A 20,828-nucleotide genomic window follows, 5' to 3' on the forward strand; every position below is an offset into this window, starting at 1 on the left:
ATCATGACTCTCTGCAAGCAGGTAACTCACGGCACACTCACGTTTCAGATCTACAGCTCCAAGTACTGAACTAGAACAGGCACAGCAGCAAAATATCATTTAGCTAACAGGAATGTAGCAACACCTCAGAAAAATAAAAACCTGCAGGTTGCTCCAGGTTCACTCTCTGCCTAGACTCCTAGAAGGTATCTCCTGGGCTTGAAGGGAGTCAAGAAAAGGGACCACTTTTCAAGTTAGCAACAAGAGCTGGAGTAAGTGAGGTTGATGGATCAGTACAGATTCTGAGAGTAACAATGAAACATTACATAACCCTGGCTAACAGGAAGGTAAGAGAGTTGCTTATACCAGGAAACTGCATTACGTTTGTTATCAGTACTCATTCCTCTCTCTTCCTCCAACATACATACGAGATGACTTTTCTTCAGCTGCAGCTATCAGGCCCAAACTTTCAAACTAAGTTTTTATACTCAATATGCTTGAATTCAGGTAGGTGGAAAAATGCAGTACCACAGAATAAAACCAAAAATCAGCCCTCCTCTTTGAAAAGTCTATGAGAAAAGTACATCATATGTACTCATATGGAAGAAAAGGATTATCAAGCTAACTTCAAATGATTTTTAAAGAGTAAAAAACTAAATTCAAATACTTTCTTTAAACTTTTGCTCATTTCCTGAAGTAAATTACTTGTTTTATCTTGGGACAGAGTTTACATAGCTCCTCCTTTCCCCCGTGTGCCTTCCTCCTCCATATTTTTATGTTTGGTATGTTCAGGAGACCTAGACATCTCACTTTGCTCTCCTTTGGACTAAGAAAACCTGTCCATTTCTTTCCAGGTCTTCAGCTATCCAGATTTCTCTGCTTCACTACACAGTAAGGACAAACAAGACCCCCAAATTATTAGCGGTAGATGGCAAGTTAAGCAGCAAGTGATTCCACTGGTGCTACAGTGGTTTAAAAAAATCAACCAACCAAAACCAAACAATTAAAAAGTACAAATATTTCACAGTAAGTCTAGAGGCTAGGAGTTTCCCTGGCAACAATGGCTACAGTTTTCTGTGGGATCAAAGTTGCCTTTAGCTTCCTAGGAAACCACTTAATGCTAAGAACTGTGACGTATCTCCGAAACTTGTTCATTGAGCTCTTGAAGAGCCAAGACCGGGGTGAGAAAGAACAATCTAAGTGACGATGGAGGAGATCACCAGGGCAAAAGCAATGCACCAGAGAAATAAAGGCTGGGGCTGGACTTCACATCAGGCTCTGATCCCAAAGGAGGGCTACGAAGATGGTGAATGGCTATGAGGGGAAGCCATACAAGGAGGTCATGTGTTCTGTTCAGCCAGGAGAAGAGGAGACTGAGGGAAGACCTCATTGCAGTCTACAACTTCCTCATGAGAGGAAGTGGAAGGGGTGGGCATTGATCCCTTCTTTGTGTTGACCAGTGACAGGACCTGAGGGAATGGCATGAAGCTGTGTCAGGGGAGATACAGGTTAGATATAAGAAAAGATTCTTCACCCAGAGGGTGATTGGGCACTGGAACAGGCTTCCCAGAGAACTGGTCATGGCACCAAGCCTGATAAAGAAGTGTTTGGATGATACTATCAAACGTACAGTATGATTTTTTTGACTGTCCTGTGCAAGGTCAGAAGTTGGACTTTGATGATCCTTGCAGGTGCCTTTCAACTCAGAAAATTCTGTGATTCTGTGATGTTGAGTGAGCTGGTAGAGATTGGTCTATTCCCATATGACATATTTTATCTACATAGGGCTGAAGATCTTAAAGTCAATCTCTTAATTTATAAAAGCTATAAAGTTCTGCTAGAAACTAAAAAAGTTGTTGATCATTCTTTCCCTTCAAACATTTTTAGCTCCACTCTACACTAGAAATATTTTTCACCAAACTCTTGATGTTATTAACTTGCAGAAATGTCCTGCACTTTCAAGGTTGGCTTTTGCTTCCTGCTTATAAAATAGTTGTGCTATATCACACTGAGGTCCAGCTTCTGAAATTAACAACCTCTGCACAGCAATTTATGTCTTAGCATTGAAGATGATTTTCAGTTGCTTCTTTTAACAAAAAAAATTGAGACTACGTGTCCTGATTTTATCTAGTTTCTTCAAAATTTTCCTTATTCATCTTCTCCACCTAACATATTTCCCTCTCCTCCCTCCCATCATGCTTCCCAAGTAAGATTATCCTTTGAACTTCAAAGCACCTTAAAAATTTAACTTATTTTCAATGTCCCTGTAAACAGTAAGATCATTATTATCCATTTGGCTGATGAGATGTCCAAGAGCTACTACTGAGAAGTTTCTTATGTGGTTTATCTTACCAGGAGATTGTAACAGCTTGCATGAGCCCAGTAAAGCCTGAAAGTATGATTCTTCTCCATGTTTTTAATGTCTGGTTAGAAAATATACTTATAACATTTCCTGGCTCTTACAGTCTGTCATCACAGAAAGGCACCACACATATTTTGCATCTGTCAAAGTTTGAAAATGAGCCACAGGATGTTGAGCAAAATGTGTGGCAAACAAAGGCAGAAACTGCACTGAGGCATATATTTGCCATTAGAAGCTCAGTTATGCCATAGCCATAAATGAGCTATGGACGGGTACACTATGAGGTACACTGTCCACTTGCTTCTTATGGATGAATGAAATCATTAAAATATACAACAGATGAATTTAAAAAGAGTGGAAAGAGCTTTGTTGCTGTTCTTCAAGTGGCAGACCAGCACCGGGGAGGAAGGAGGGTGTGAAACAACAAAATGGTTAGAAGGGAAACATCAGTCTCCTCCCCTCACTCCCAGTTATTAGATGTGCACTTAGCAACTGTACACGGCACTCCTGCAAGAGTCCTCCTAAATGCCCTGAATCATTGACAAGTATATAAGTGGCCTTTGACTTCTCTCCCTTCATCATTAAGGAAAGGAAATACCTTCTGGTAGAGGGAGAGGATTGTAAGAGCTAAACTTGCAAATCAAAACAAGACACAAGGTATCACCTCTCAAAATTATACCTTATACTGCATAAATAACCTACCAAATAAAATGGCTACACATAAACTGTTCTACTCTGCTCACAGTTTAGGAACTGCAAACACTTCTGGAGAGATTCAATATTTAAACTACATGAACCAGCACTATCCATGTTACTGTAATGTATTGAAATTGTGATGTTCTGTGATTGCAGTAGGGCAGGTTTGCTAATGATAGGATCCACTTTAAAGACAGGATTGTAACAAAACTGGTGGCCTCCTGCACTGTCAGTAAAATGGTATTAGTCAGAAAGGAGTGAAAGTGTGCAGTAGTGCTCATGAGCTAAAAGTGCAGTCATTTAATTCCTGTAGATTACAGTTCAGGGATGGGGGTTTTTATTCATTTTTTTGATTGGTTGGTTTTGTTTAGTTGGGTTTTTTTCCCCTCAAGCATTTCTCCCAGAGAAGAGAGGTTGCTAAAAATATGGGGTAAATTCTGGAGAGAAAAAAATAGCAAATACAGGTGGATGCTTCTGTACATACTGAATTGCATTTGCTGCGCTGTGAAATGACTCCACCTATGTCCAATGCCTCTACAGCCATTTATAAACCACTTAAATGTAAGCAGTGGAAAGAAAGGAACTATGTGCTCAAATGTACACAAAAATAAGTTTTACAAGTTCTGGATATAAATTCTCCACCTCACCATAAGTTGACACTTGCATGGACCAGCTAGATCCTTGTTTATTTTGCCATGTTCAAACCAGAAATAAATATTCCCTAGGAAAGTGTTTTCTAGCCAAGGTTTCGGCTAGGTCCTGAAATACCAAACTAACAGATTGTAGGATAGTCTATGGATTCCATCCTCACCTATTTTAAGGAAGCAGGCTTCATCCTAAATTAACTTCATCAGGAAAAGGAAAGAGATTGCTGTTTACTTTATCCTACCTGCTACGTTTTATAAAAACTAATTTGTGCACTAAGTAAAAATTCCTGCTTTCCATGTAGAAAAGATCTGTATGAAGAATTGCACTGTGCTCCAGACTTGCTATTTTTGAATTGCATGTATTTTTGTGCTGTTTAGACTCCTCAAATTTATGCTTTCAGGGTCAGTTTTTCATGCTCAGAGGAGTATGCATTAGATCCTAAGATACTGTAAAATTTCTATGTAGGGAAAATAAACCTGGTATTTCCTTGCTGAATGAAAGATATATTTAAACACAGAGCTACAAAATGAGCACTCTCAAACACCATCCACTTGGTCCTACTGATACAAGGGTCCTGGCCTGTGTAAATTTGATGCAAAAAAAAGTCTTAGTAGAGTGTTAGTAGGACTGAGAAGGTTGAACCATTTACTTCTGGAGGTAAGCCTACACTACCAACATTTACATGCTCTAATTCACTAGAAATGTGTTTCCTTTGACTTCCTTACTACAACCACCTTTGGAGAATTGCCTTCCCCTTAAACTTCAGAGAAGGGTAAGAAGGATCTTTGTATCAAATGAAAAGGAGAGCTCCTATCACGCACTGTGCCATGTAAAAGCAGGAAGTTGCAAGTCCTGTTCTGTCTCATCCAGACTAGGAACATGAACTTCAATCTCCTACACCTGCGATTAGAGTTACGCCAGAAACTCACCAATGCCACCACCAATCCCTTGGGATTCTGAAAACCCCATGTCACATCTCAGGCTGCATAGTCTGCCACCAGCTGTACTGTAGTCACAGCAAGGCCTTCTACCTCACCAGGAGTTTCTTTCTGAAGGTCACAACGCTTCCCAAAAGACCTACCAGACACATTCTCACTAAGACTTCCAATGTGCCACACATGCAGGTTTATACTGTTATTTTTTTACCTCTTTAGACTGTTCCAAGTGCCTGGCTGCTATCAGATTTACAGGAGACTAACATTATTAACACTGAGACAATCCTTTGAACAAAGTAAGATTAAATACATGGAGAAGACTCCTGCAGAAACACTCATCTTTTAACAGGTCGTGTTCCAAACTCTGTGTGCTAATCTCATAAGCAGTCTACTGGAGCACAGACATTGAACTAGAGTTCATTTTTCCTACAGAAAAAGAACACTCTCTAGCTAGTATTTTGCAAATGTGGAAAATATTTTTGAAAAAAAAAAAGAAAAAAAATGATGAGTTTTGAAACATACAGTTCACACAGAATGTTCTGATCTAATTTATATCCTTTCATAAGTATAAAGAACGAAAGTTTAAAAGTTTAGAAGATAGAGCACCATCATCTTCTGCTTAGGAGGAAATTAGGGTCAGCAGAGGTAATGAAATGGGAAGTTGACTCTGAAAGTGCAGAACAGAGCAGAAACGTTTCAGGGTGTTACAGTTAAATCATGCAATACCTGGAAAACTGTTTCTAAGCTGATCTACACCCAGACAGTTCTAAAGGTGACAACCACTATAAGGCAGTTGCTTTTAATTTTTTTTCTTTTGGCATGAATCAGTTTATATCACAGCCCTACTGCACATTTCTCTTCCTTTCTTGATACGAAGTAAACAAAAAAGAATGCTCCAAAGAATCAGTATGTAATGATATCAACTCTTTCATTTCTCATATGCAGAACTTAAGTTTTATTTCTGATAGTGATAAGGGGCTTATTTCCTTTTTAAACACCAAAGCCTCAGATTTTCCAGCAGTATAGATGTGTAAAGTTTTTACTACCTGTTTATGAGCTCGTATGAGCTAAGTCTACCCGCATAAATTAAAAATTATCCCCCGTCACAGACTCGATTGCAAATTTCTTGATCCTTTTTTTTTCTCTTAAAGTTTTTGTCCTAAAGTTCTAAGTTAATGAACATTAAACTGCATTTTATGACAACTGGATGATGCAGAACAGATGTTGAGCTAAAATTTCATTTGTCAAACGTCAACTCAGAACACGTCTTTAAAACTGGAGTATTAGTAAGACAAACTACATGGTGAAAACAAAAGAAAAAATTGTCAACGACATCAGTGCCTGATAACCATTTTTCTTCAGATAGACTTCAGACAGAAATTCTGTGTGAACCTAAGATTCCAGAAAATGATGTTCAGTTTTAGGAATGCTAATTGTTTATTAGGGTGAGTATGTTTTCTTCTGGATACTTATTTTTTTTTGTCTTGAGCTCACTGATTTATAGCAAATGCTAATCAAAAGCCTGCAATTAGTATGTTTTTGTCTTGCAGACTTTCCTCTGCTAGTGAGCCTTTGTTTGGACCTCTGGCTGGACAGGAGAGGTTTGGTGCCCAAAAAGGATGCCTGTCATTCCCCTCCACAATTTGGGACAGTCCCAAAACACTCCAACCAGTCAGCCAACCAAAGCAGCAACAGGGCTATAAGGAAACTCAGAACTTCTCAGTTGATAAAGTCCCTCTGCTGACTAACATGTTTTTTTTTTCTTGCTCTGTAAGGTATAAATGATAACCCTTTGAGGCATACAATGCAACTTAACCCAGCCATTGAAAGCATTTTTTGCATTTGGGCCATGTTTTCCTTTTCCTAGTTATACCTGCCATGTGCTACCCTAAATAATTTCTATCCTTCCACATTATTTTTTCAAGCATCTGGAAGGTCTTCCATCTTATCATTTCCACACTTGTAATTTATGCACATTTTTGTCAACTATTCATAGAAGTCAACACATTAGAAGCATCCTGATTGCTTTTGTTACTTTTACAAAAACTCCTTTCAAATTTTCAATGTCTTTCCAATACTGAATGATCAGCAACTGCCTGTAGGCCACAGACAGTTTCACAAGTCAGTCTGCCCAGATGGACTATAGCTTCTGTGGACTAAGGCACAACACAATCAGGTATTTCTGACATTTCTTTATCAAAATTATTGAAACCAACAAGCAGGGGTAGAAATACTAAGTAAGAGACAGCACATACAGTTCACAGATCAAATGAATGAGATCAAGAGTAATACAAACCTATTTTACAAAACTTATTTTGTGCAAATTCCCAGTCCATCTAATAGTAATCAGAAACAATATTTAATGATCCCCTCTAAAGAGTTTATGAAGTTCTGTTTATACCTGGATGCCAGCTCGTTCCTACTTTACCTACAGAAATCAACACATAAATGCACAAATGGTACCACAAGACAAGAAAGAACCAAAAAAAAAGCAAATGAAAAATTTATAAGAAGAAATCTTCTTTTATGAGCACATATCCCATACATTAACTGTCTAACAGTTGCAAAGTGACAGCAGAGCAACTAAACAGAGATAATGTTTTCTTAGAAAGATATTATGTCTAGGACCTGTAGATGTACTGTAAATATATCTTTCCTGTCTATAGGGAATAGCGCCTTCAGCATCATCATGCTTCTCCTAAGAACATTTCATATAGATTACAGTTATTTCTCCTCTGGTTTAGAGCACTCCTAATGTAATTTTCTTTAAGTTTGAACATGAGACAATTTACAAAGCAAAGCTATTTTTCTTCCATGGACTTTTATATTCTGGAATACAAATATATTAAAATACCACCATTACAGAAAAAGACTGTTTCCCTTCTGTTACCAATGTTTGCTCTGGGGCAGGAGGAAGAAGGGGAGGAATTCAATTTACATTTTTTTCAAATTTCTGGAGGAAAAGCTAAGGGGGAAAAAAAGGTTGAAGACAGAAGTTTTCTCAACAAGTAAAACTCTGCAGTGGTGGAAGTATCTACAAACAGTGATATTTCTGACTTGCCATAAACTGGTATCTGCTCTTGTGTTCCTGGGTGAAGAGAGAGAAAGAACTGCTATAATGCTAAACAAGCACTATCCCTGCTAATCCCTCCTAAACAGGGAAAGAAGTCTTTTCAAATTGTTGCTTAAACACCTCCAGCATTTTTGTTGATGGCAAATTTTTTGGGCTCCTCTACCTCTAAACTACACATAGCAATATCTAACTATATAAATCAGACTACTTGCCACAGAAAAACCTTAGTATACATTAACACTTTCAACAAGTTTAAACTCAAAGTTATCAGAGACTTTCTTTCTTTTTCATCAGAAAACTGAATAAAATCAAAAGGTGCATTGAGGAGTCCAGTTAGCATTTCCACTGATGTTACCACAGAAATTAAATAATTTGCCAGAAAGCTCTCTCTAATCCATCAGCCTCCTTGGGCTATAAAGTCTCCTCCCTGCACTTTCCCTAGGTAGATGAGGATGGTCATTAAAAACGTTAAAAATTGGCTATACATTTGAAAAGCATGCACAGTAACAACCATTTCTACAAAGCTGTAATCATACATTCTGTTACCACGTACTGGCATTGGAAGCCTGTACAACACACAAGGTGAAACATAAGCCTGGTTATGTGTTGCTTCCACATTGCTCAGTCTCATTGCAAAATACTAAAATACCATTTTCTGCAGCATTTATGAACATTAACTGCAGACAAACCAAGAACTGCAACAACTTCAGCTGAAGAAGCAACTTGAAAATTCAATCCACAACGGCTACAGAGTCAAAACAGTCACACTACTCCTCCCATTTTCAGAGAAAATTACTTTTCTTAAGCTTTTGAGGAGTAGCACTACTGAAAGCAGGTTAAACATACACATACAAGACCACACCTATCATCTCATTGCACAGAAGAGCTGATGAGAGGTTTCCAAGGTAAAGCATTAGGTCAATGCTGTTAGGCAAACAAAGTCTTTCATGTACCATCTCAGGTGTTTGGGTTTTTTACATTCAACAGCAGAAACATACAAAGCAAACTGCAATTACAAAGCTCCCCACGAGCAAGAAATAGAAGACAATGAAGAAGGTTTCACCCACCTGGGATCTTTCTGAATGCTATCAATGGAAGGTGACCTAGCCAAGGTCCCTTCAGGTGGGATGGCTGGCCCAGATTTGCTGTATGGTGATTCAACAGAAGGACAATACTGCAGCTGTCGGTAGGGATCTGCGTAATTGGAGGCTGGGCCGGCCGCATAGCTGGCCCTCTGGAAGGTCGCTGTTGCGTTCTGTGTGCCGTGTTGACTGCCTGTGCGCTGTAAGGGTACGGAGTCGACACCAGGGGAAGATGGGGCTACGACAGGAAAGTAGGGACAAAGTAAAAAATTGAGGACCTGTTCACAGAAATGGTTAACCAGGTCTAGGCAGAGGAAAAAAAAAACAAAACAAAACACACACATATAAAACAGAGGTTCAAAAAGAATGAGAAAAAAACAAAAGAAACAAGCAACATTGTCATTTTCAAAACCGTAGAAGGAAATAACTATCAAACAAATTTCTAAATGACATACCAGTTCTGGACTGCAAGACCTTAAAAACAATTAAACAGATTGTACCAGTGCTTTCACCTGAGGTTTTAACTGCACTAAGATGAAATGAAAGAAGGGCAGAAGCAGCATGGGAATAATCAAGCTAAGGTTCACAACCACCACCGAGCGAGGCTCTTGCAGTCCTGACAGGTGAAAGTCAGTCAGATTCCCCAGCAAAAGGAGAGTCAAACCAGGCTCAAGAGTCCACACTGAGACATATGGCTCTACAGCAGAAGAAATACCCAGCCATCCCAGATTTGTAGTCCTGGTCTCTATGAAGCAGGTAAAACCAGAGACCTGCTACCAAGAGTTGCTGCATATGATTTGTTAACCCATCTTCTGCAAATTTCACCTTAAGTTAAGACTTAGGGGACTGCTACCGCTAACTCAATCTGAAAAAGAGCTAAGCACAACGTGAGCATGTAGATATCTTAATACATGCCAGCAACGGCTGTGCTTACACACCACAGCTCAAGATTAATGCATTACCAGTTTTGAGCGGCTTAACCAACAGCTTTAAACTGACTTAATGCTTTTGCAACTCAAACATCTTATTAATCTCTCTTGTAGTCCATTATCTTTCTGTTATAGCACTGGGAAGTGGAGATCTAGTCTGCTTTATGATTCTTATTAAACATGCAATATTTTTCAACCAAATTCAGTTAATGGCAAATGGATTATCACTGTAAGGGCCAGAGGACCAACATCCACATGATCTTTGGCCTGGACACAAATACAAATTAAATGCTGCCTCTGCTCAGAAGGAAATGGAGCTGTTTGAAGTGGTACATGAACTCATGGTGGTTGCCATTCCGTCCTGTCCCAAGACAACAAGAATATTTTTGCCAAAAGGAGTGGTCCAGGTCCAGGGCTATTCCTAGCTTCAAATTCATAGGCTAAACTGCAGACGAAACCACATATTGCAGAGACAGGTTTTTATAATAGATTTCCCAATCATTTTTCATTAACATGCACATTTAAAAATAAATATTTAATGCATTATAGGTCCACGAAAGGGATTTTAAGTATTTTATCTCAATGTGTCAGCAAATGAAATATAGTGAGCTTTAAATGCAATTATCGCAGTTTTGTATGACCTAGCGCTTGCCAAAGTTACAACTCCTGTAAATTTTAAATTTATGTTGAATCTTTGCCTTGTTTTCTTCTTTTTTTCTTACAGCTCTGAAGTATTTAATTTTACAATAACATGTATCACAACTTTAGAACACAGGTAAGTGGGATCCCTCACTTATTGATTACCCCATCCCTGGAAGTGCTCAAGGCAAGGATGGAGGGGGCTTTGAGCAACCTGATCTAGTTGAAGGGGTCTCTGCTCACTGCAAGGAGTTGAAACTAGATGGCCTTTAAAGGTCCCTTCCAATCCAAAGCAGCCTATGATTCTATGATTATGTTTACTCACATATATAGGAACATTTTTCACATTTTTTTGGTTTAATTGTTAGTACATATATATACTTCCTTAAGAAATGAGTAGTAAGACACACAGAACTTTTCATAAAACTGCATCAGTTCAAATGCAATAACATTATAAGCATATTTAAACATCCCATGCACAAATCATGCTAAATTGAGTATTAGAAAGAAACAAGGCAAACATCACATTTTAACAGAAAATACAGAATTCAAAACCAATATTGGGTGCCTTGTGAGAAGAGTAATAAAACAAGTTAGAGAAAATACCAGAAATATTTTCAAGTCAAAAAGCAAAAATGTAATTGCATACTCTTAAACACTGTCATTCCATAGAACATGCTCTTGCCTTTTGACAAATTATGTGGGAATTGCAAAAAACCCTACAACACCAATATTGCTGAAAACAAAAGCTGCATTGTAATGTTGATTGCTCTGCAAAATATTCCACAGCTTTTCCTTCATCTCCTTTGCAAGACAGTTCAATGGAAATCATGTTTGTTTTTAAATTATTCGAAAAGTTTTCTTTCTGTTTTCTCCTTTGTCTCGTTTTCAAAACAGGTATTTATATGAACTGAAACTAGCTGTCATCCTAACACCTACAAGCTTCTTGAGTCACTTTGATTCATTTATCAAATTATCTTCCTAGCAGACTGTTACTTCCTTTTGAATTTTATCACAATGAACACAGAAGTGCCATATTCAGAATATGAGAATGAAACAAATCTATGACTTAAACATGCACAATTAAGCTTGTTTGGACAGTGCTACCCAGATCAATTAAAAGGAAAACAAAAAAACTCAAACAGCTAGTACTTTAGAACAACTTTTACGTCTAATTTGATTACAGCCACTTACCTTTAACTATAGTAGAAGGGTTATGCTTTAGCAGACATTTTTACACAACTAAAACTGAAGCAAAGTCATCAGTTTGGTATGTCATTAATACCTTAAAGATATCGGATCCTCTCAGCCCCTCACTACTCTGACTTCAAAATCACATCCTCAGCAAATGGAGCATCCATCTACAGAGATGCTGAGTGCTACACAGACACTTAGTATGTTCTTACAAATCTTTGCCAAAGAGAATAAAAAGCCCTTGTTTACTATAACAAAAACCCTCCAAAGACCTGATATATGGCCTCCTCATGGTTCTCTTGAACTTATATAAGAACTGCTAAAAAGTTCACACTTCTAGAAGTCAGAGGGCATTTTGTCCAGTTGAGATAAGAACAATCAGACCTTCAGAAAGGATAAAGTAATTTATAAGAATTATCTTGCTACATCGGCTGTTGCCTCTGTTTGATCCATGGATATCACCTTGTAAATTTTTCCTCTTCTTATTTGATATTAGACATTCAGTTCTTGTATTAACCTTCTCCTAGTGTCTTTCATACAGATTTCAAAATTATTTTTTCACTTTATTTTTTTTCTTCAGTGATTTGCACCTGCAGTTAACTTACACTCTCACACGAAAGTTGAAAATTGGATCCCAGTAAGATGTCTTTTCAGTGCAAGGTATGTCCATCATCCCTCTATGAATTCATTAATTGTACAAATTCTGTTGGTAGCAAAACTATAGAAAGGTTCAAAAAACAGATACTTTTCCCATCTAATACACCATAAAAATAACACAGTGAATTCTGTATCAATTAAGAAAAAACTCATCAAGTTTGGGGGATACAAACACTTTACCTCAAAATGTTGGAGTGTTTTAAAGCATGCATCAGCTTTCTTGCAATAGAAGTTTAACAAAATAGATTAGAAAGGGCAATCCAAAGTTACAAGAACAAATAGTCAAGTTTAACACTGTTCAAGATGTATGGTATTAGATGTAATAATAACATTATTACATTACATGCAATAATAACATCACATGTAATAATAACACGATTACTATTATTAATAATAATGATAATAAATTTACTTAGCAGTTACTTCGGGAGGCACTTTTCCACAAGTGCTTTTCCCACAAGGGAATAAAATTTTAAGACAAATATATGGTTGAGGGAAACAAAATATTTACTGAAAGAGCGAAAAACCATAATTGATATTAGTAACTACCTTGAAGGTTGTTAAGATTTTATGAAGGTACTATCATATCCTCTGGTCAAAGTACACACACACACAAGGAATTTTGTACTTCAGACATGCAAACAAAGAGCAAAACAGAAAAAAGTCAACACCACAGGATTTCAAGATACAAGGCTCCAATTTAGATTTCTAATACTCAGGACCTTATGCAAATACCAGCACCACAGAAGTTCTGTGTAGGCTGACAACTTTACTACACGATTTCTTGTATTTGAAATGGGAAAAAAACCCATCAAAACTACCAAAACTTTCTGTTTCTCATTTTCCATTTGCTCCTCCCTCACTTCCCTGAACTCTTTATTTTGTCCTATTTAGTCCATTTTGCAATCAAAACTTCAGTCTCACAATTCTTAGCCAGAGACAACTAAAAAGAACCTGTTAGCAAATCTTGCATCTTCATGAGATGGGCTCTTCCCCATCCAGCCTGCCTATGCTTTCCACAGATCTACCATTTAGGGCTTCCAGGATTGTTCCGCCTAATTCTTTTCACTGGCTCCAGATTTCTCCACATGCTCATATTTTGTGTAAATCAGAGGAAAGACAAGCTCCTTCCCTCCATTCAGATCTGCCATGGTCAGCTCAGTGCCTTCAACAGCTGGCCATGGCAAATCATGGGTCTCCCTGCTGTACCAGGTATGTATTTTTAAGGGAACATAACATGATGTACAGTGGAAATGCAGGCAGACTAAAGAAATTGATACTGAACAGCATGGTATATAGTCAAAAAGGTCTCTTTTCCACTCACAAGCATGTTAGTCACAATTTCCTCAAGTACTGGTGGTACCTGACTGTTACACCTACTTGTAATTAGTTTGTCTACAAGCTGTTTCAAGATGTTCGGTAATATTTTTATCACCAGATGTTTTCACAACATGGTGAAGAGAAAGCCTTTTTTATTGAGGCAACATCCCTGTGCCTACCAGATGCCATCACAGGTGATTTGTGTTTTTCACACTTTCCCATCCCATCTCCAAAACAAGAGGTACCTGTTTAGCTGCTACACTATTACTTCTATGGGAAATACTCAGAGCATCTCCGAATTAGTTAATAGGTTCATTGCTACTGCAGCAGCTGAAAAGTATTAACCTAATGAAGGTCATAAGCATATTCAAGGTGTACATCCTGATAATGAATTTTTAACCATTTGCTATTTGATTATTTCAAAAATCTTAAAATCATCTCCTGACCATTGCAATATCTACATGCCACTGTTTTGCGGGAGGAAAACTCCTTGCTTCAGAGAATGAAAGGAAACATCACTTGTGCTCTTCATATTGTCATGTTCAATAAGTCCTCTTACAATGCAAAACCTGACAGTTTTTGAAAACTGAAGAACTGAAGTTGCTACTGCATTGATGTATCCTTTCATTTCCATTTTCTAAGAGTGTTCTTTAGATCTAACACTAATTGTAACAATAAGGCTGAACATTCCTTTGCTTAGAAACTGACGTTTTTCTATAATGCAGAAAGAATCAGTTGAACCTTCCTTGGTTTCTGAGCTACTCCTCTGTTTACAGAACAGCTGTTATCAGGTCACTTTGAAGGCTCCTCTTGCCTGTATTGTTCCACTTCAGTTTGCATATTCTCACATTGTATGCTAGCCTCCTTTTCACATTAATTTTTTGTTTGAGATATGTATCTTTTTTATTGAAGGAAAGCTCTCTCTCTTTTTTATTTTATCGCCCCCACCTTCTATTTGGGGAAGATGTATAACTGCCATTGGCTAGCCCTCAGCATATGGAATAATTTTCTTAATCACCCATTTAGACTTGGCATTTCTTTACTACTAATTATTTTATTTATGGTTTCAAATATCTGATCAGCTGGTGCCAATCTGAAATCACTTGGTTCCACCAGGACTGACAATGGAAGAAAATCCATACCTTATGAATGAAGTCATCTATAGGATTTTTGTACCTCTAGGCAAATTTTAATGCAGAAATAGGTAGATAAGTAGTTCAGTGAGCAGCAATGATGACAGAATTTGTATCTTAGGAACTTTTATTTCAGTTCATTAGATATAATGCCTGAGATGAACAAGTTCCAATCCAAGTTTATTTTGCAGCAGTGTTTAATATGACTTCTGTGAAACTAAAGTCAAAATCTGAATGCAGTCTCTTCCCCAGCCAGGTTTGTCACAAGACTTCACTGCTGTGCCCAATCTTACATCCCCACAACCATAACCTTCTCCAGTTCTACATCCTTCCCTTCAGTCATCCTGCACCATCAGGTTCTACAGTTACAGGATGTCCATCATGGTACACAGCCTGTATCTCAAAAGCTGTATCTCACAAACATATATAGCTAAAGCGTAATTTAAAAATCCATATAGTCCAAGGGGACACCATGGGTTTTATGCAGATATTAGAATTGCCGAAGCAACTATATATTATTTCAGATTTCCAACTCCAGGCTGGAGTGACTTCCTTGTTTACAACCACACAGGGGAGAAGCCTCATTTTTTAAGCTAGCAGTATTAAAAAACATAATACTCTTTTTCCACCTCCAGGAACTGACTGCATTTTAAATCTGCCAGATTTTAATTTCACCAAGATATGCAACTTTCATTCTGAGGCTCAGCTTCCAGCATGTTTCAGTGATGCTGCCTGCGATGCTGCACAAAAAAAAAAAAAAGGTGCATACACATAATGTGATAATCGGATGTCAGCTTCAGCTGCTGAAGGTGTTATTGCCAAGATCTTTTCTCAGATTGTGTCTTTCTCTGAGTTGCATCTCTCAGTTTGGGGAGAACATGCAGTTTAATTCATTTGTTACATGAGCATTTAAACAGAGAAATCAACAATTGCCACCGTCTTTAAAAGCAACAGCCCTTTCAGGATTTGAGATACCAAAATTCATCATGCAAATTTCCTCACTAGAGATAAAATTCATCCCTGAGCAATGGTACTATACAAGACATATACATCACCTTCTTCCTCTTTGTAGTACTACATGGTATCACAGTCTGTGCGTGGGACAAAATAACCCAACGACAGCAAAACCACAGAGACCACAGTACTGAGCATAGACCAGCCTACTGCAACTAAATGTCTGTTTTCACTCCTAAATCCCCTTCTCTCAAAATCCCTGTTAGAAGTTTCCTATCCATCTGGCTGGCATAAAACTGAACACATGGACGAAAATCACAATTAATATATAAGAAGATGTATAAATACTATAAGACAATAACAGATTAACAGCCTGCACTGCATCATGCAGCCATCAAGCCATCAAGCACATGTCTTCTCCTTCAGATTTTGACTTATTTAGTACAGTATAATCCTAAGTAATAAAGTGGCCATTAACTGTTATTTCTTAGAACACTTTACTGAACTTCAGCTATTTTAATTAGTAGTTTCCACTCTGGAATAGACAGTTATTTTATTATTAAGGTAATAACATTTGTGTTCCAGTGCCAGACCATGTGATATGTACACTTTATCCATTAACCTAACTTTTGCAAATGATAGTTTAAAAATTGTTGGACTCATCTAAGTAAAAACTACTTACAAAAACTACACGTACACTGATAAAATTACAACAAAGGAAGAGCTCTAAAAGTAGACACTCATATATATAAAAAAAAGATTACAGCTTGAATAAAAAAAAATGAATAAATAATGGACTGGTGATTTTTAAGAGTGCCTTTAAACATAATAGTGCAGAAGGAATGATCCTCTAACAAAAGCTTTAGTCATCTTAAAGACATTATTGAGTAGTTACCTCAGACACAGCAGTGTTTTTGTTCAGCAAAAATCTACAAGAAGATTTATGAAAGATGTTTGAATTGCTTTTTATTTCATGAATGACAACCTTGCATTTCTATGCAACACTGAAATACATAAATGAGAATACATGTCCTGTATCACTAAAATCTAATGTGATGAGGCTTTAAATGGAGACTACACTTGCACAGGAAATAGATGATAAATACACCTACAGTCTCTGGTACAAACACTGTATTTTTGCAACAGTGGTAGATGAGATTTACAGGGGAGGTACTTCCCTGAGTAAGATTTTATACAGTTCTCCCTCAATAGTAGGCAAAAGTCAAGGGACACCTGAGAAATGCTGAGATGTGATCCAAAGTCATTCTTCTATTAAAAAAAGGAGAATTAGAAAATATAGAACAAAACACAAGCCTCTGGAGGTATCCTGGTCATGGGACAGAGGAAGGAGGCTATGGATACTGACCATTTCAAAAAGTTTCTATTCAGAGTGGTGAAATCTCATCTGTCTTCAGATAGGTACAACTCCTCTACGGAATCCAATCATGGGCTCAGCACTTTGAAACTACAAATATCTTACTTGGAGAAATGCAATCCCAATACAGGGATATTGCTTACAGATTACAAAAGGTGTTTTTGTTCAGTTTTGACCTCCTGCCACTTCCCTTCCTTTCCATTCTTCTCCACTGGATACCACTGAAGTTGAAAACAATGTATTTTGTTATACTCCTGTCAAAATTTTAATAGGAAGGAAATAAATAAAAAAATTCTTTCTCAAGAAAGATGATGATACTGTACCTGGAAAAAAAAAATCACTTAAAACATACATGCAAGAATAAAACACAGGTTAGACACCCTGGATCTGTCAAATGAAATGAGATTATGACTTTGTATTGCTTTGAGGTGATTTGTTATTCTTTATGCAAATCACTAAGGTATTTTCTGCTCAATTTACTTGGTACTGAAGATTTGTTCCCTGCTTGCTTCCTATAATTCTCTCTCCCAAAGCAATGTTATCAAGTGGATGTCAGTTAGGAATACAGGTCTATTATCACAACATTACCAAACTGATAGAGATGCAGTGGTAGGAATAGTTTTTCTTTTTAATTTCTCTGAAAACATTATGTCCTATAGCCAGAACTCCATGCTGTGTGATTTATCAGCATGATCCTCAATTAATCTGCAGCTGTGCCATCACACTACATCCGTGCACATCACAACAGCTTGTGACAAAACAAAACAAACCAAACAAGTAAACCTGTCCCCCAACCAGAAAAAAGCCACAATCTAAGCAGAAAGAAGCAATATTTGGTATTTATAACCTAACTTTTGCAGTTCCACAATGAACAACAACTCAAATACAGATTTGAGAAGCAGTATAAAGGACAAAGGGTTTAATCCAAACTGGGCAAGTTAAAGCTGATTTTTCTGTTGCTCCTCTTTTTGCCAGAAGTGACAATTTTAGAGACAAATAAAAATATATTTGAAATCAGGGCTCCCTTTTTATTTTTAAATTAGTTATTTGTAATGCGGGAACTAGCAGGTAACAGGTAACTTTTCATTAGTAGCTAGATGCCATTCTGAAACTGAATTAATACTATACCAACATACTCATTGATGCTCCCTGTAAGAACCTGACAACAACTAACAGCTTGCATACAGGAGGTTTTTTATTTCCTCTAAACCCCTGAAGATTTGTTTTACTCATTAATCTGAAGTCTATGAAATTGCAACTGGTTAACTAAATTCCAGTTCTGTGCTGAAAAGCAATACTTAACACAACCTGAGAAAGGATGAGATAACTGTACGGCAGCTGGGATACAAACTACCCTGCAGAACCTGTCACTAGTGATGTGCAAGGATCAAACTCAAGAGTCTGACTCCCAAAACTGAAGTTATGTTTGCACATCTTTCAGGTGCAGAAAGCTGTGATCTAAGCTGTCTGTATGTGATTTGCCATGACATTGAAATTGCAGACCTGCAGTGTCATTTTACATAGTCTCATTTCATTTCATGCTGTGGCAATTTTCTAAATTTTTTTCAGCATGTTTAAATCACAGACAACTTCAGTGATTTGAAATAGCTAAAAGCAAACAACTTACCAAGGGACTGCTTGCTAAAAGGTATTGTAATTGACTATTAAAAAGATATGTCTCCAAGTAATGTTCAAAAAACCCCCACTCATATTTGTTTAAGCTATCAGCTGAATATTGAGTACCAAGTGCAAGATGCAAAAAACCCTTTGTATCAATAGAGACTGGGGGATGAAGGAATTGAGAGCAGACCCACCAGGAAGGACTTGGGGGTGCTGGTGGATGAGAGGTTGGACATGACACAGTAATGAGCACTCACAGCCCAGAAAGCCAGTTGTATCCTGGACTGCATCAAAAGCAGCATGGGCAGCAGGTTGAACAAGGTGATTCTGCCCCTCTGCTCTGCTCTGGTGAGACCCCACCTGGAGTGCTGTGGTAAACTCATCACAAGAAAGATGTAGACCTGTTAGAGGTGGTCCAGAGGAGGTGGTCCAGAGGAGGGCCACAGAGATGATAAGAGGGCTGGAGCACCTCATCTACAAGAAAAGGCTAAGAAAGTGGGGTTGTTCAGCCTGGTGAAGAGAAAGCTTGAAAGAGTAACTGAAGGGGGTCTGCAAGAAAGCTGCTGAGGGACTTTTTAGCACGGTCTGTTGTGATAAGACAAGGGGTAACGGTTTTAAACTAAAAGAGGATAGATATAAAGAAGTTGTTTTTTACAATGAAAGTGGTGAGGCACTGGAACAGGTTGCCCAGAGAGATGGCAGATGCCCCATTCCTGAAAACATTCAGGGTCAGGTTGGGGCTCTGAGCAACCTAGTTTGGTTCAAGATGTCCATGTCTATTGCAGGAGGGTTGGATTACATAATCTTTGGAGGTCCCTTCCAATACAAACTATTCTGTGATTCTATCACACTGTTTTAAACAACTTCATAACCGTTTAAAAAAACCCAACAATCTTAAAAGGTTAAAAGATTAAGGTTTAAAGCTTTAAAAATGGTAAAAGAACAGTTTATCTGTAAAAACAGACACAGAAAACCGCTATCAGTTTGTGATACCACACAACTGCAATAAAGTAGACTTAATTACTCTTGAAAGAAGAGTAAATAGCTCTACAGGATTCGGACATCTTTTTTCATATGGCAAATTTTCAAATATTGGAAAATTGCTTCACAATATGAAAAAAATCTTCACATTGAAATAGTGACTTCTAAAAATATCAAATATATCCACTACTTTATTACATATCAACACAAATATTTACAGTCTTTGAAGGTTATGTACTTTGGCTCAATTCATGCACCCTTTGTAGCCCCAGGCTCCTTTGTACAGGGCAGCAAAGGAGCTGAGAGACATGACAAAATGTTGAGAATCAAAGAAAGGTTAAGGTGGACCAACATAAAAAACATGCAGTAAATCAAGTTCTTTGGTATTTAAAAGCAGCATTAAGCAGCCCATGCAACACCCTTATCCATCCTTGCTGTAAAATCTGTTAAAAAAAATTACTTAGGCCTACTGAGCAGTTACTGTTCCCACAGACTACCAGCAAGGCAGGGTTGTTGGGCAGCTGAGCAGCACTCCCTCCCAGAGCAAGGCCAGGTCTCTGTCCCACCATGCCAGTTGCAGAGGAAAGGCAGGACAGAGGTAAGGAGACGGTGACCAGTGCAGCTTTCCAGAAGCAACTCCACAATGCCAGACTTCTGTCTACCAGGTCAATGAGATGGACGTTTGAACAGGTCCAGCCTTGCCCACAGGGAGGGAGCCCGCAGGGAGTGGGGACAAATGGCATGTGAATCTGGCTCTGAGAATCTTGCACTGACACCAAAAAAGGTGGGACTGTCCTGCTTCACTTGTGCAATGCAAACGAGGAAATGAGGAGGTCAAAGCTATCTGAACAGCCGCAAGAAACAAAGTAGCAACCTCCCCTTCCTGCAAAAACAAGCCCAAACAAACCAAGAATGCAGTCAGTTTTGCATGGGCTGTTCCTGCCTGAGGTAGCAGAAAAATGGGGAGTTGACTTCTCCCTCTCTACTTCTCCTTTAGGTTATTAGAATAGAGACCTGATCCTTACCACATTGTTCAGGTGGAACAATGAGGTGGCTCAGTCATGTTGTGAGAAAGCCATCAGCTCTGTGACAAAAGAAGGAATGTCAGGTTTCCTCCTATCCTCATCATCATGACTAGGCTTCCCGAAGGAAGATTTGGGAAGGGCTCTATCCACATTTGCTACAAACACGCTGGTGGCTAAAAAGGCCAATATGAGACAGGTACGTCCAGTTGCAAAAGGCACAGCAGAA

At 38.1% G+C, this 20,828-nt stretch overlaps 1 protein-coding gene across 14 annotated transcripts in view; it reads right to left on the reverse strand.

Moving 5' to 3' along the window:
• CTNND2 (catenin delta 2) overlaps nt 1–20,828 on the reverse strand; it is a 631,505-nt gene that overhangs the window by 216,267 nt on the left and 394,410 nt on the right. For all 14 annotated transcript variants that reach the window (XR_003527693.1, XM_027643865.1, XM_027643864.1 and 11 more), the window contains one exon: nt 8,761–9,013. Coding sequence is in view for 13 of the 14 variants with exons in the window: in XM_027643865.1 (XP_027499666.1) it covers nt 8,761–9,013 (253 nt within the window). In the remaining variant the exon portion in view is untranslated. The remainder of the gene's footprint in view (nt 1–8,760; nt 9,014–20,828) is intronic.

This window comes from Corapipo altera, unplaced genomic scaffold (assembly GCF_003945725.1).
Source record: "Corapipo altera isolate COAL_440 unplaced genomic scaffold, ASM394572v1 24b, whole genome shotgun sequence".
NCBI lineage: Eukaryota > Metazoa > Chordata > Aves > Passeriformes > Pipridae > Corapipo > Corapipo altera.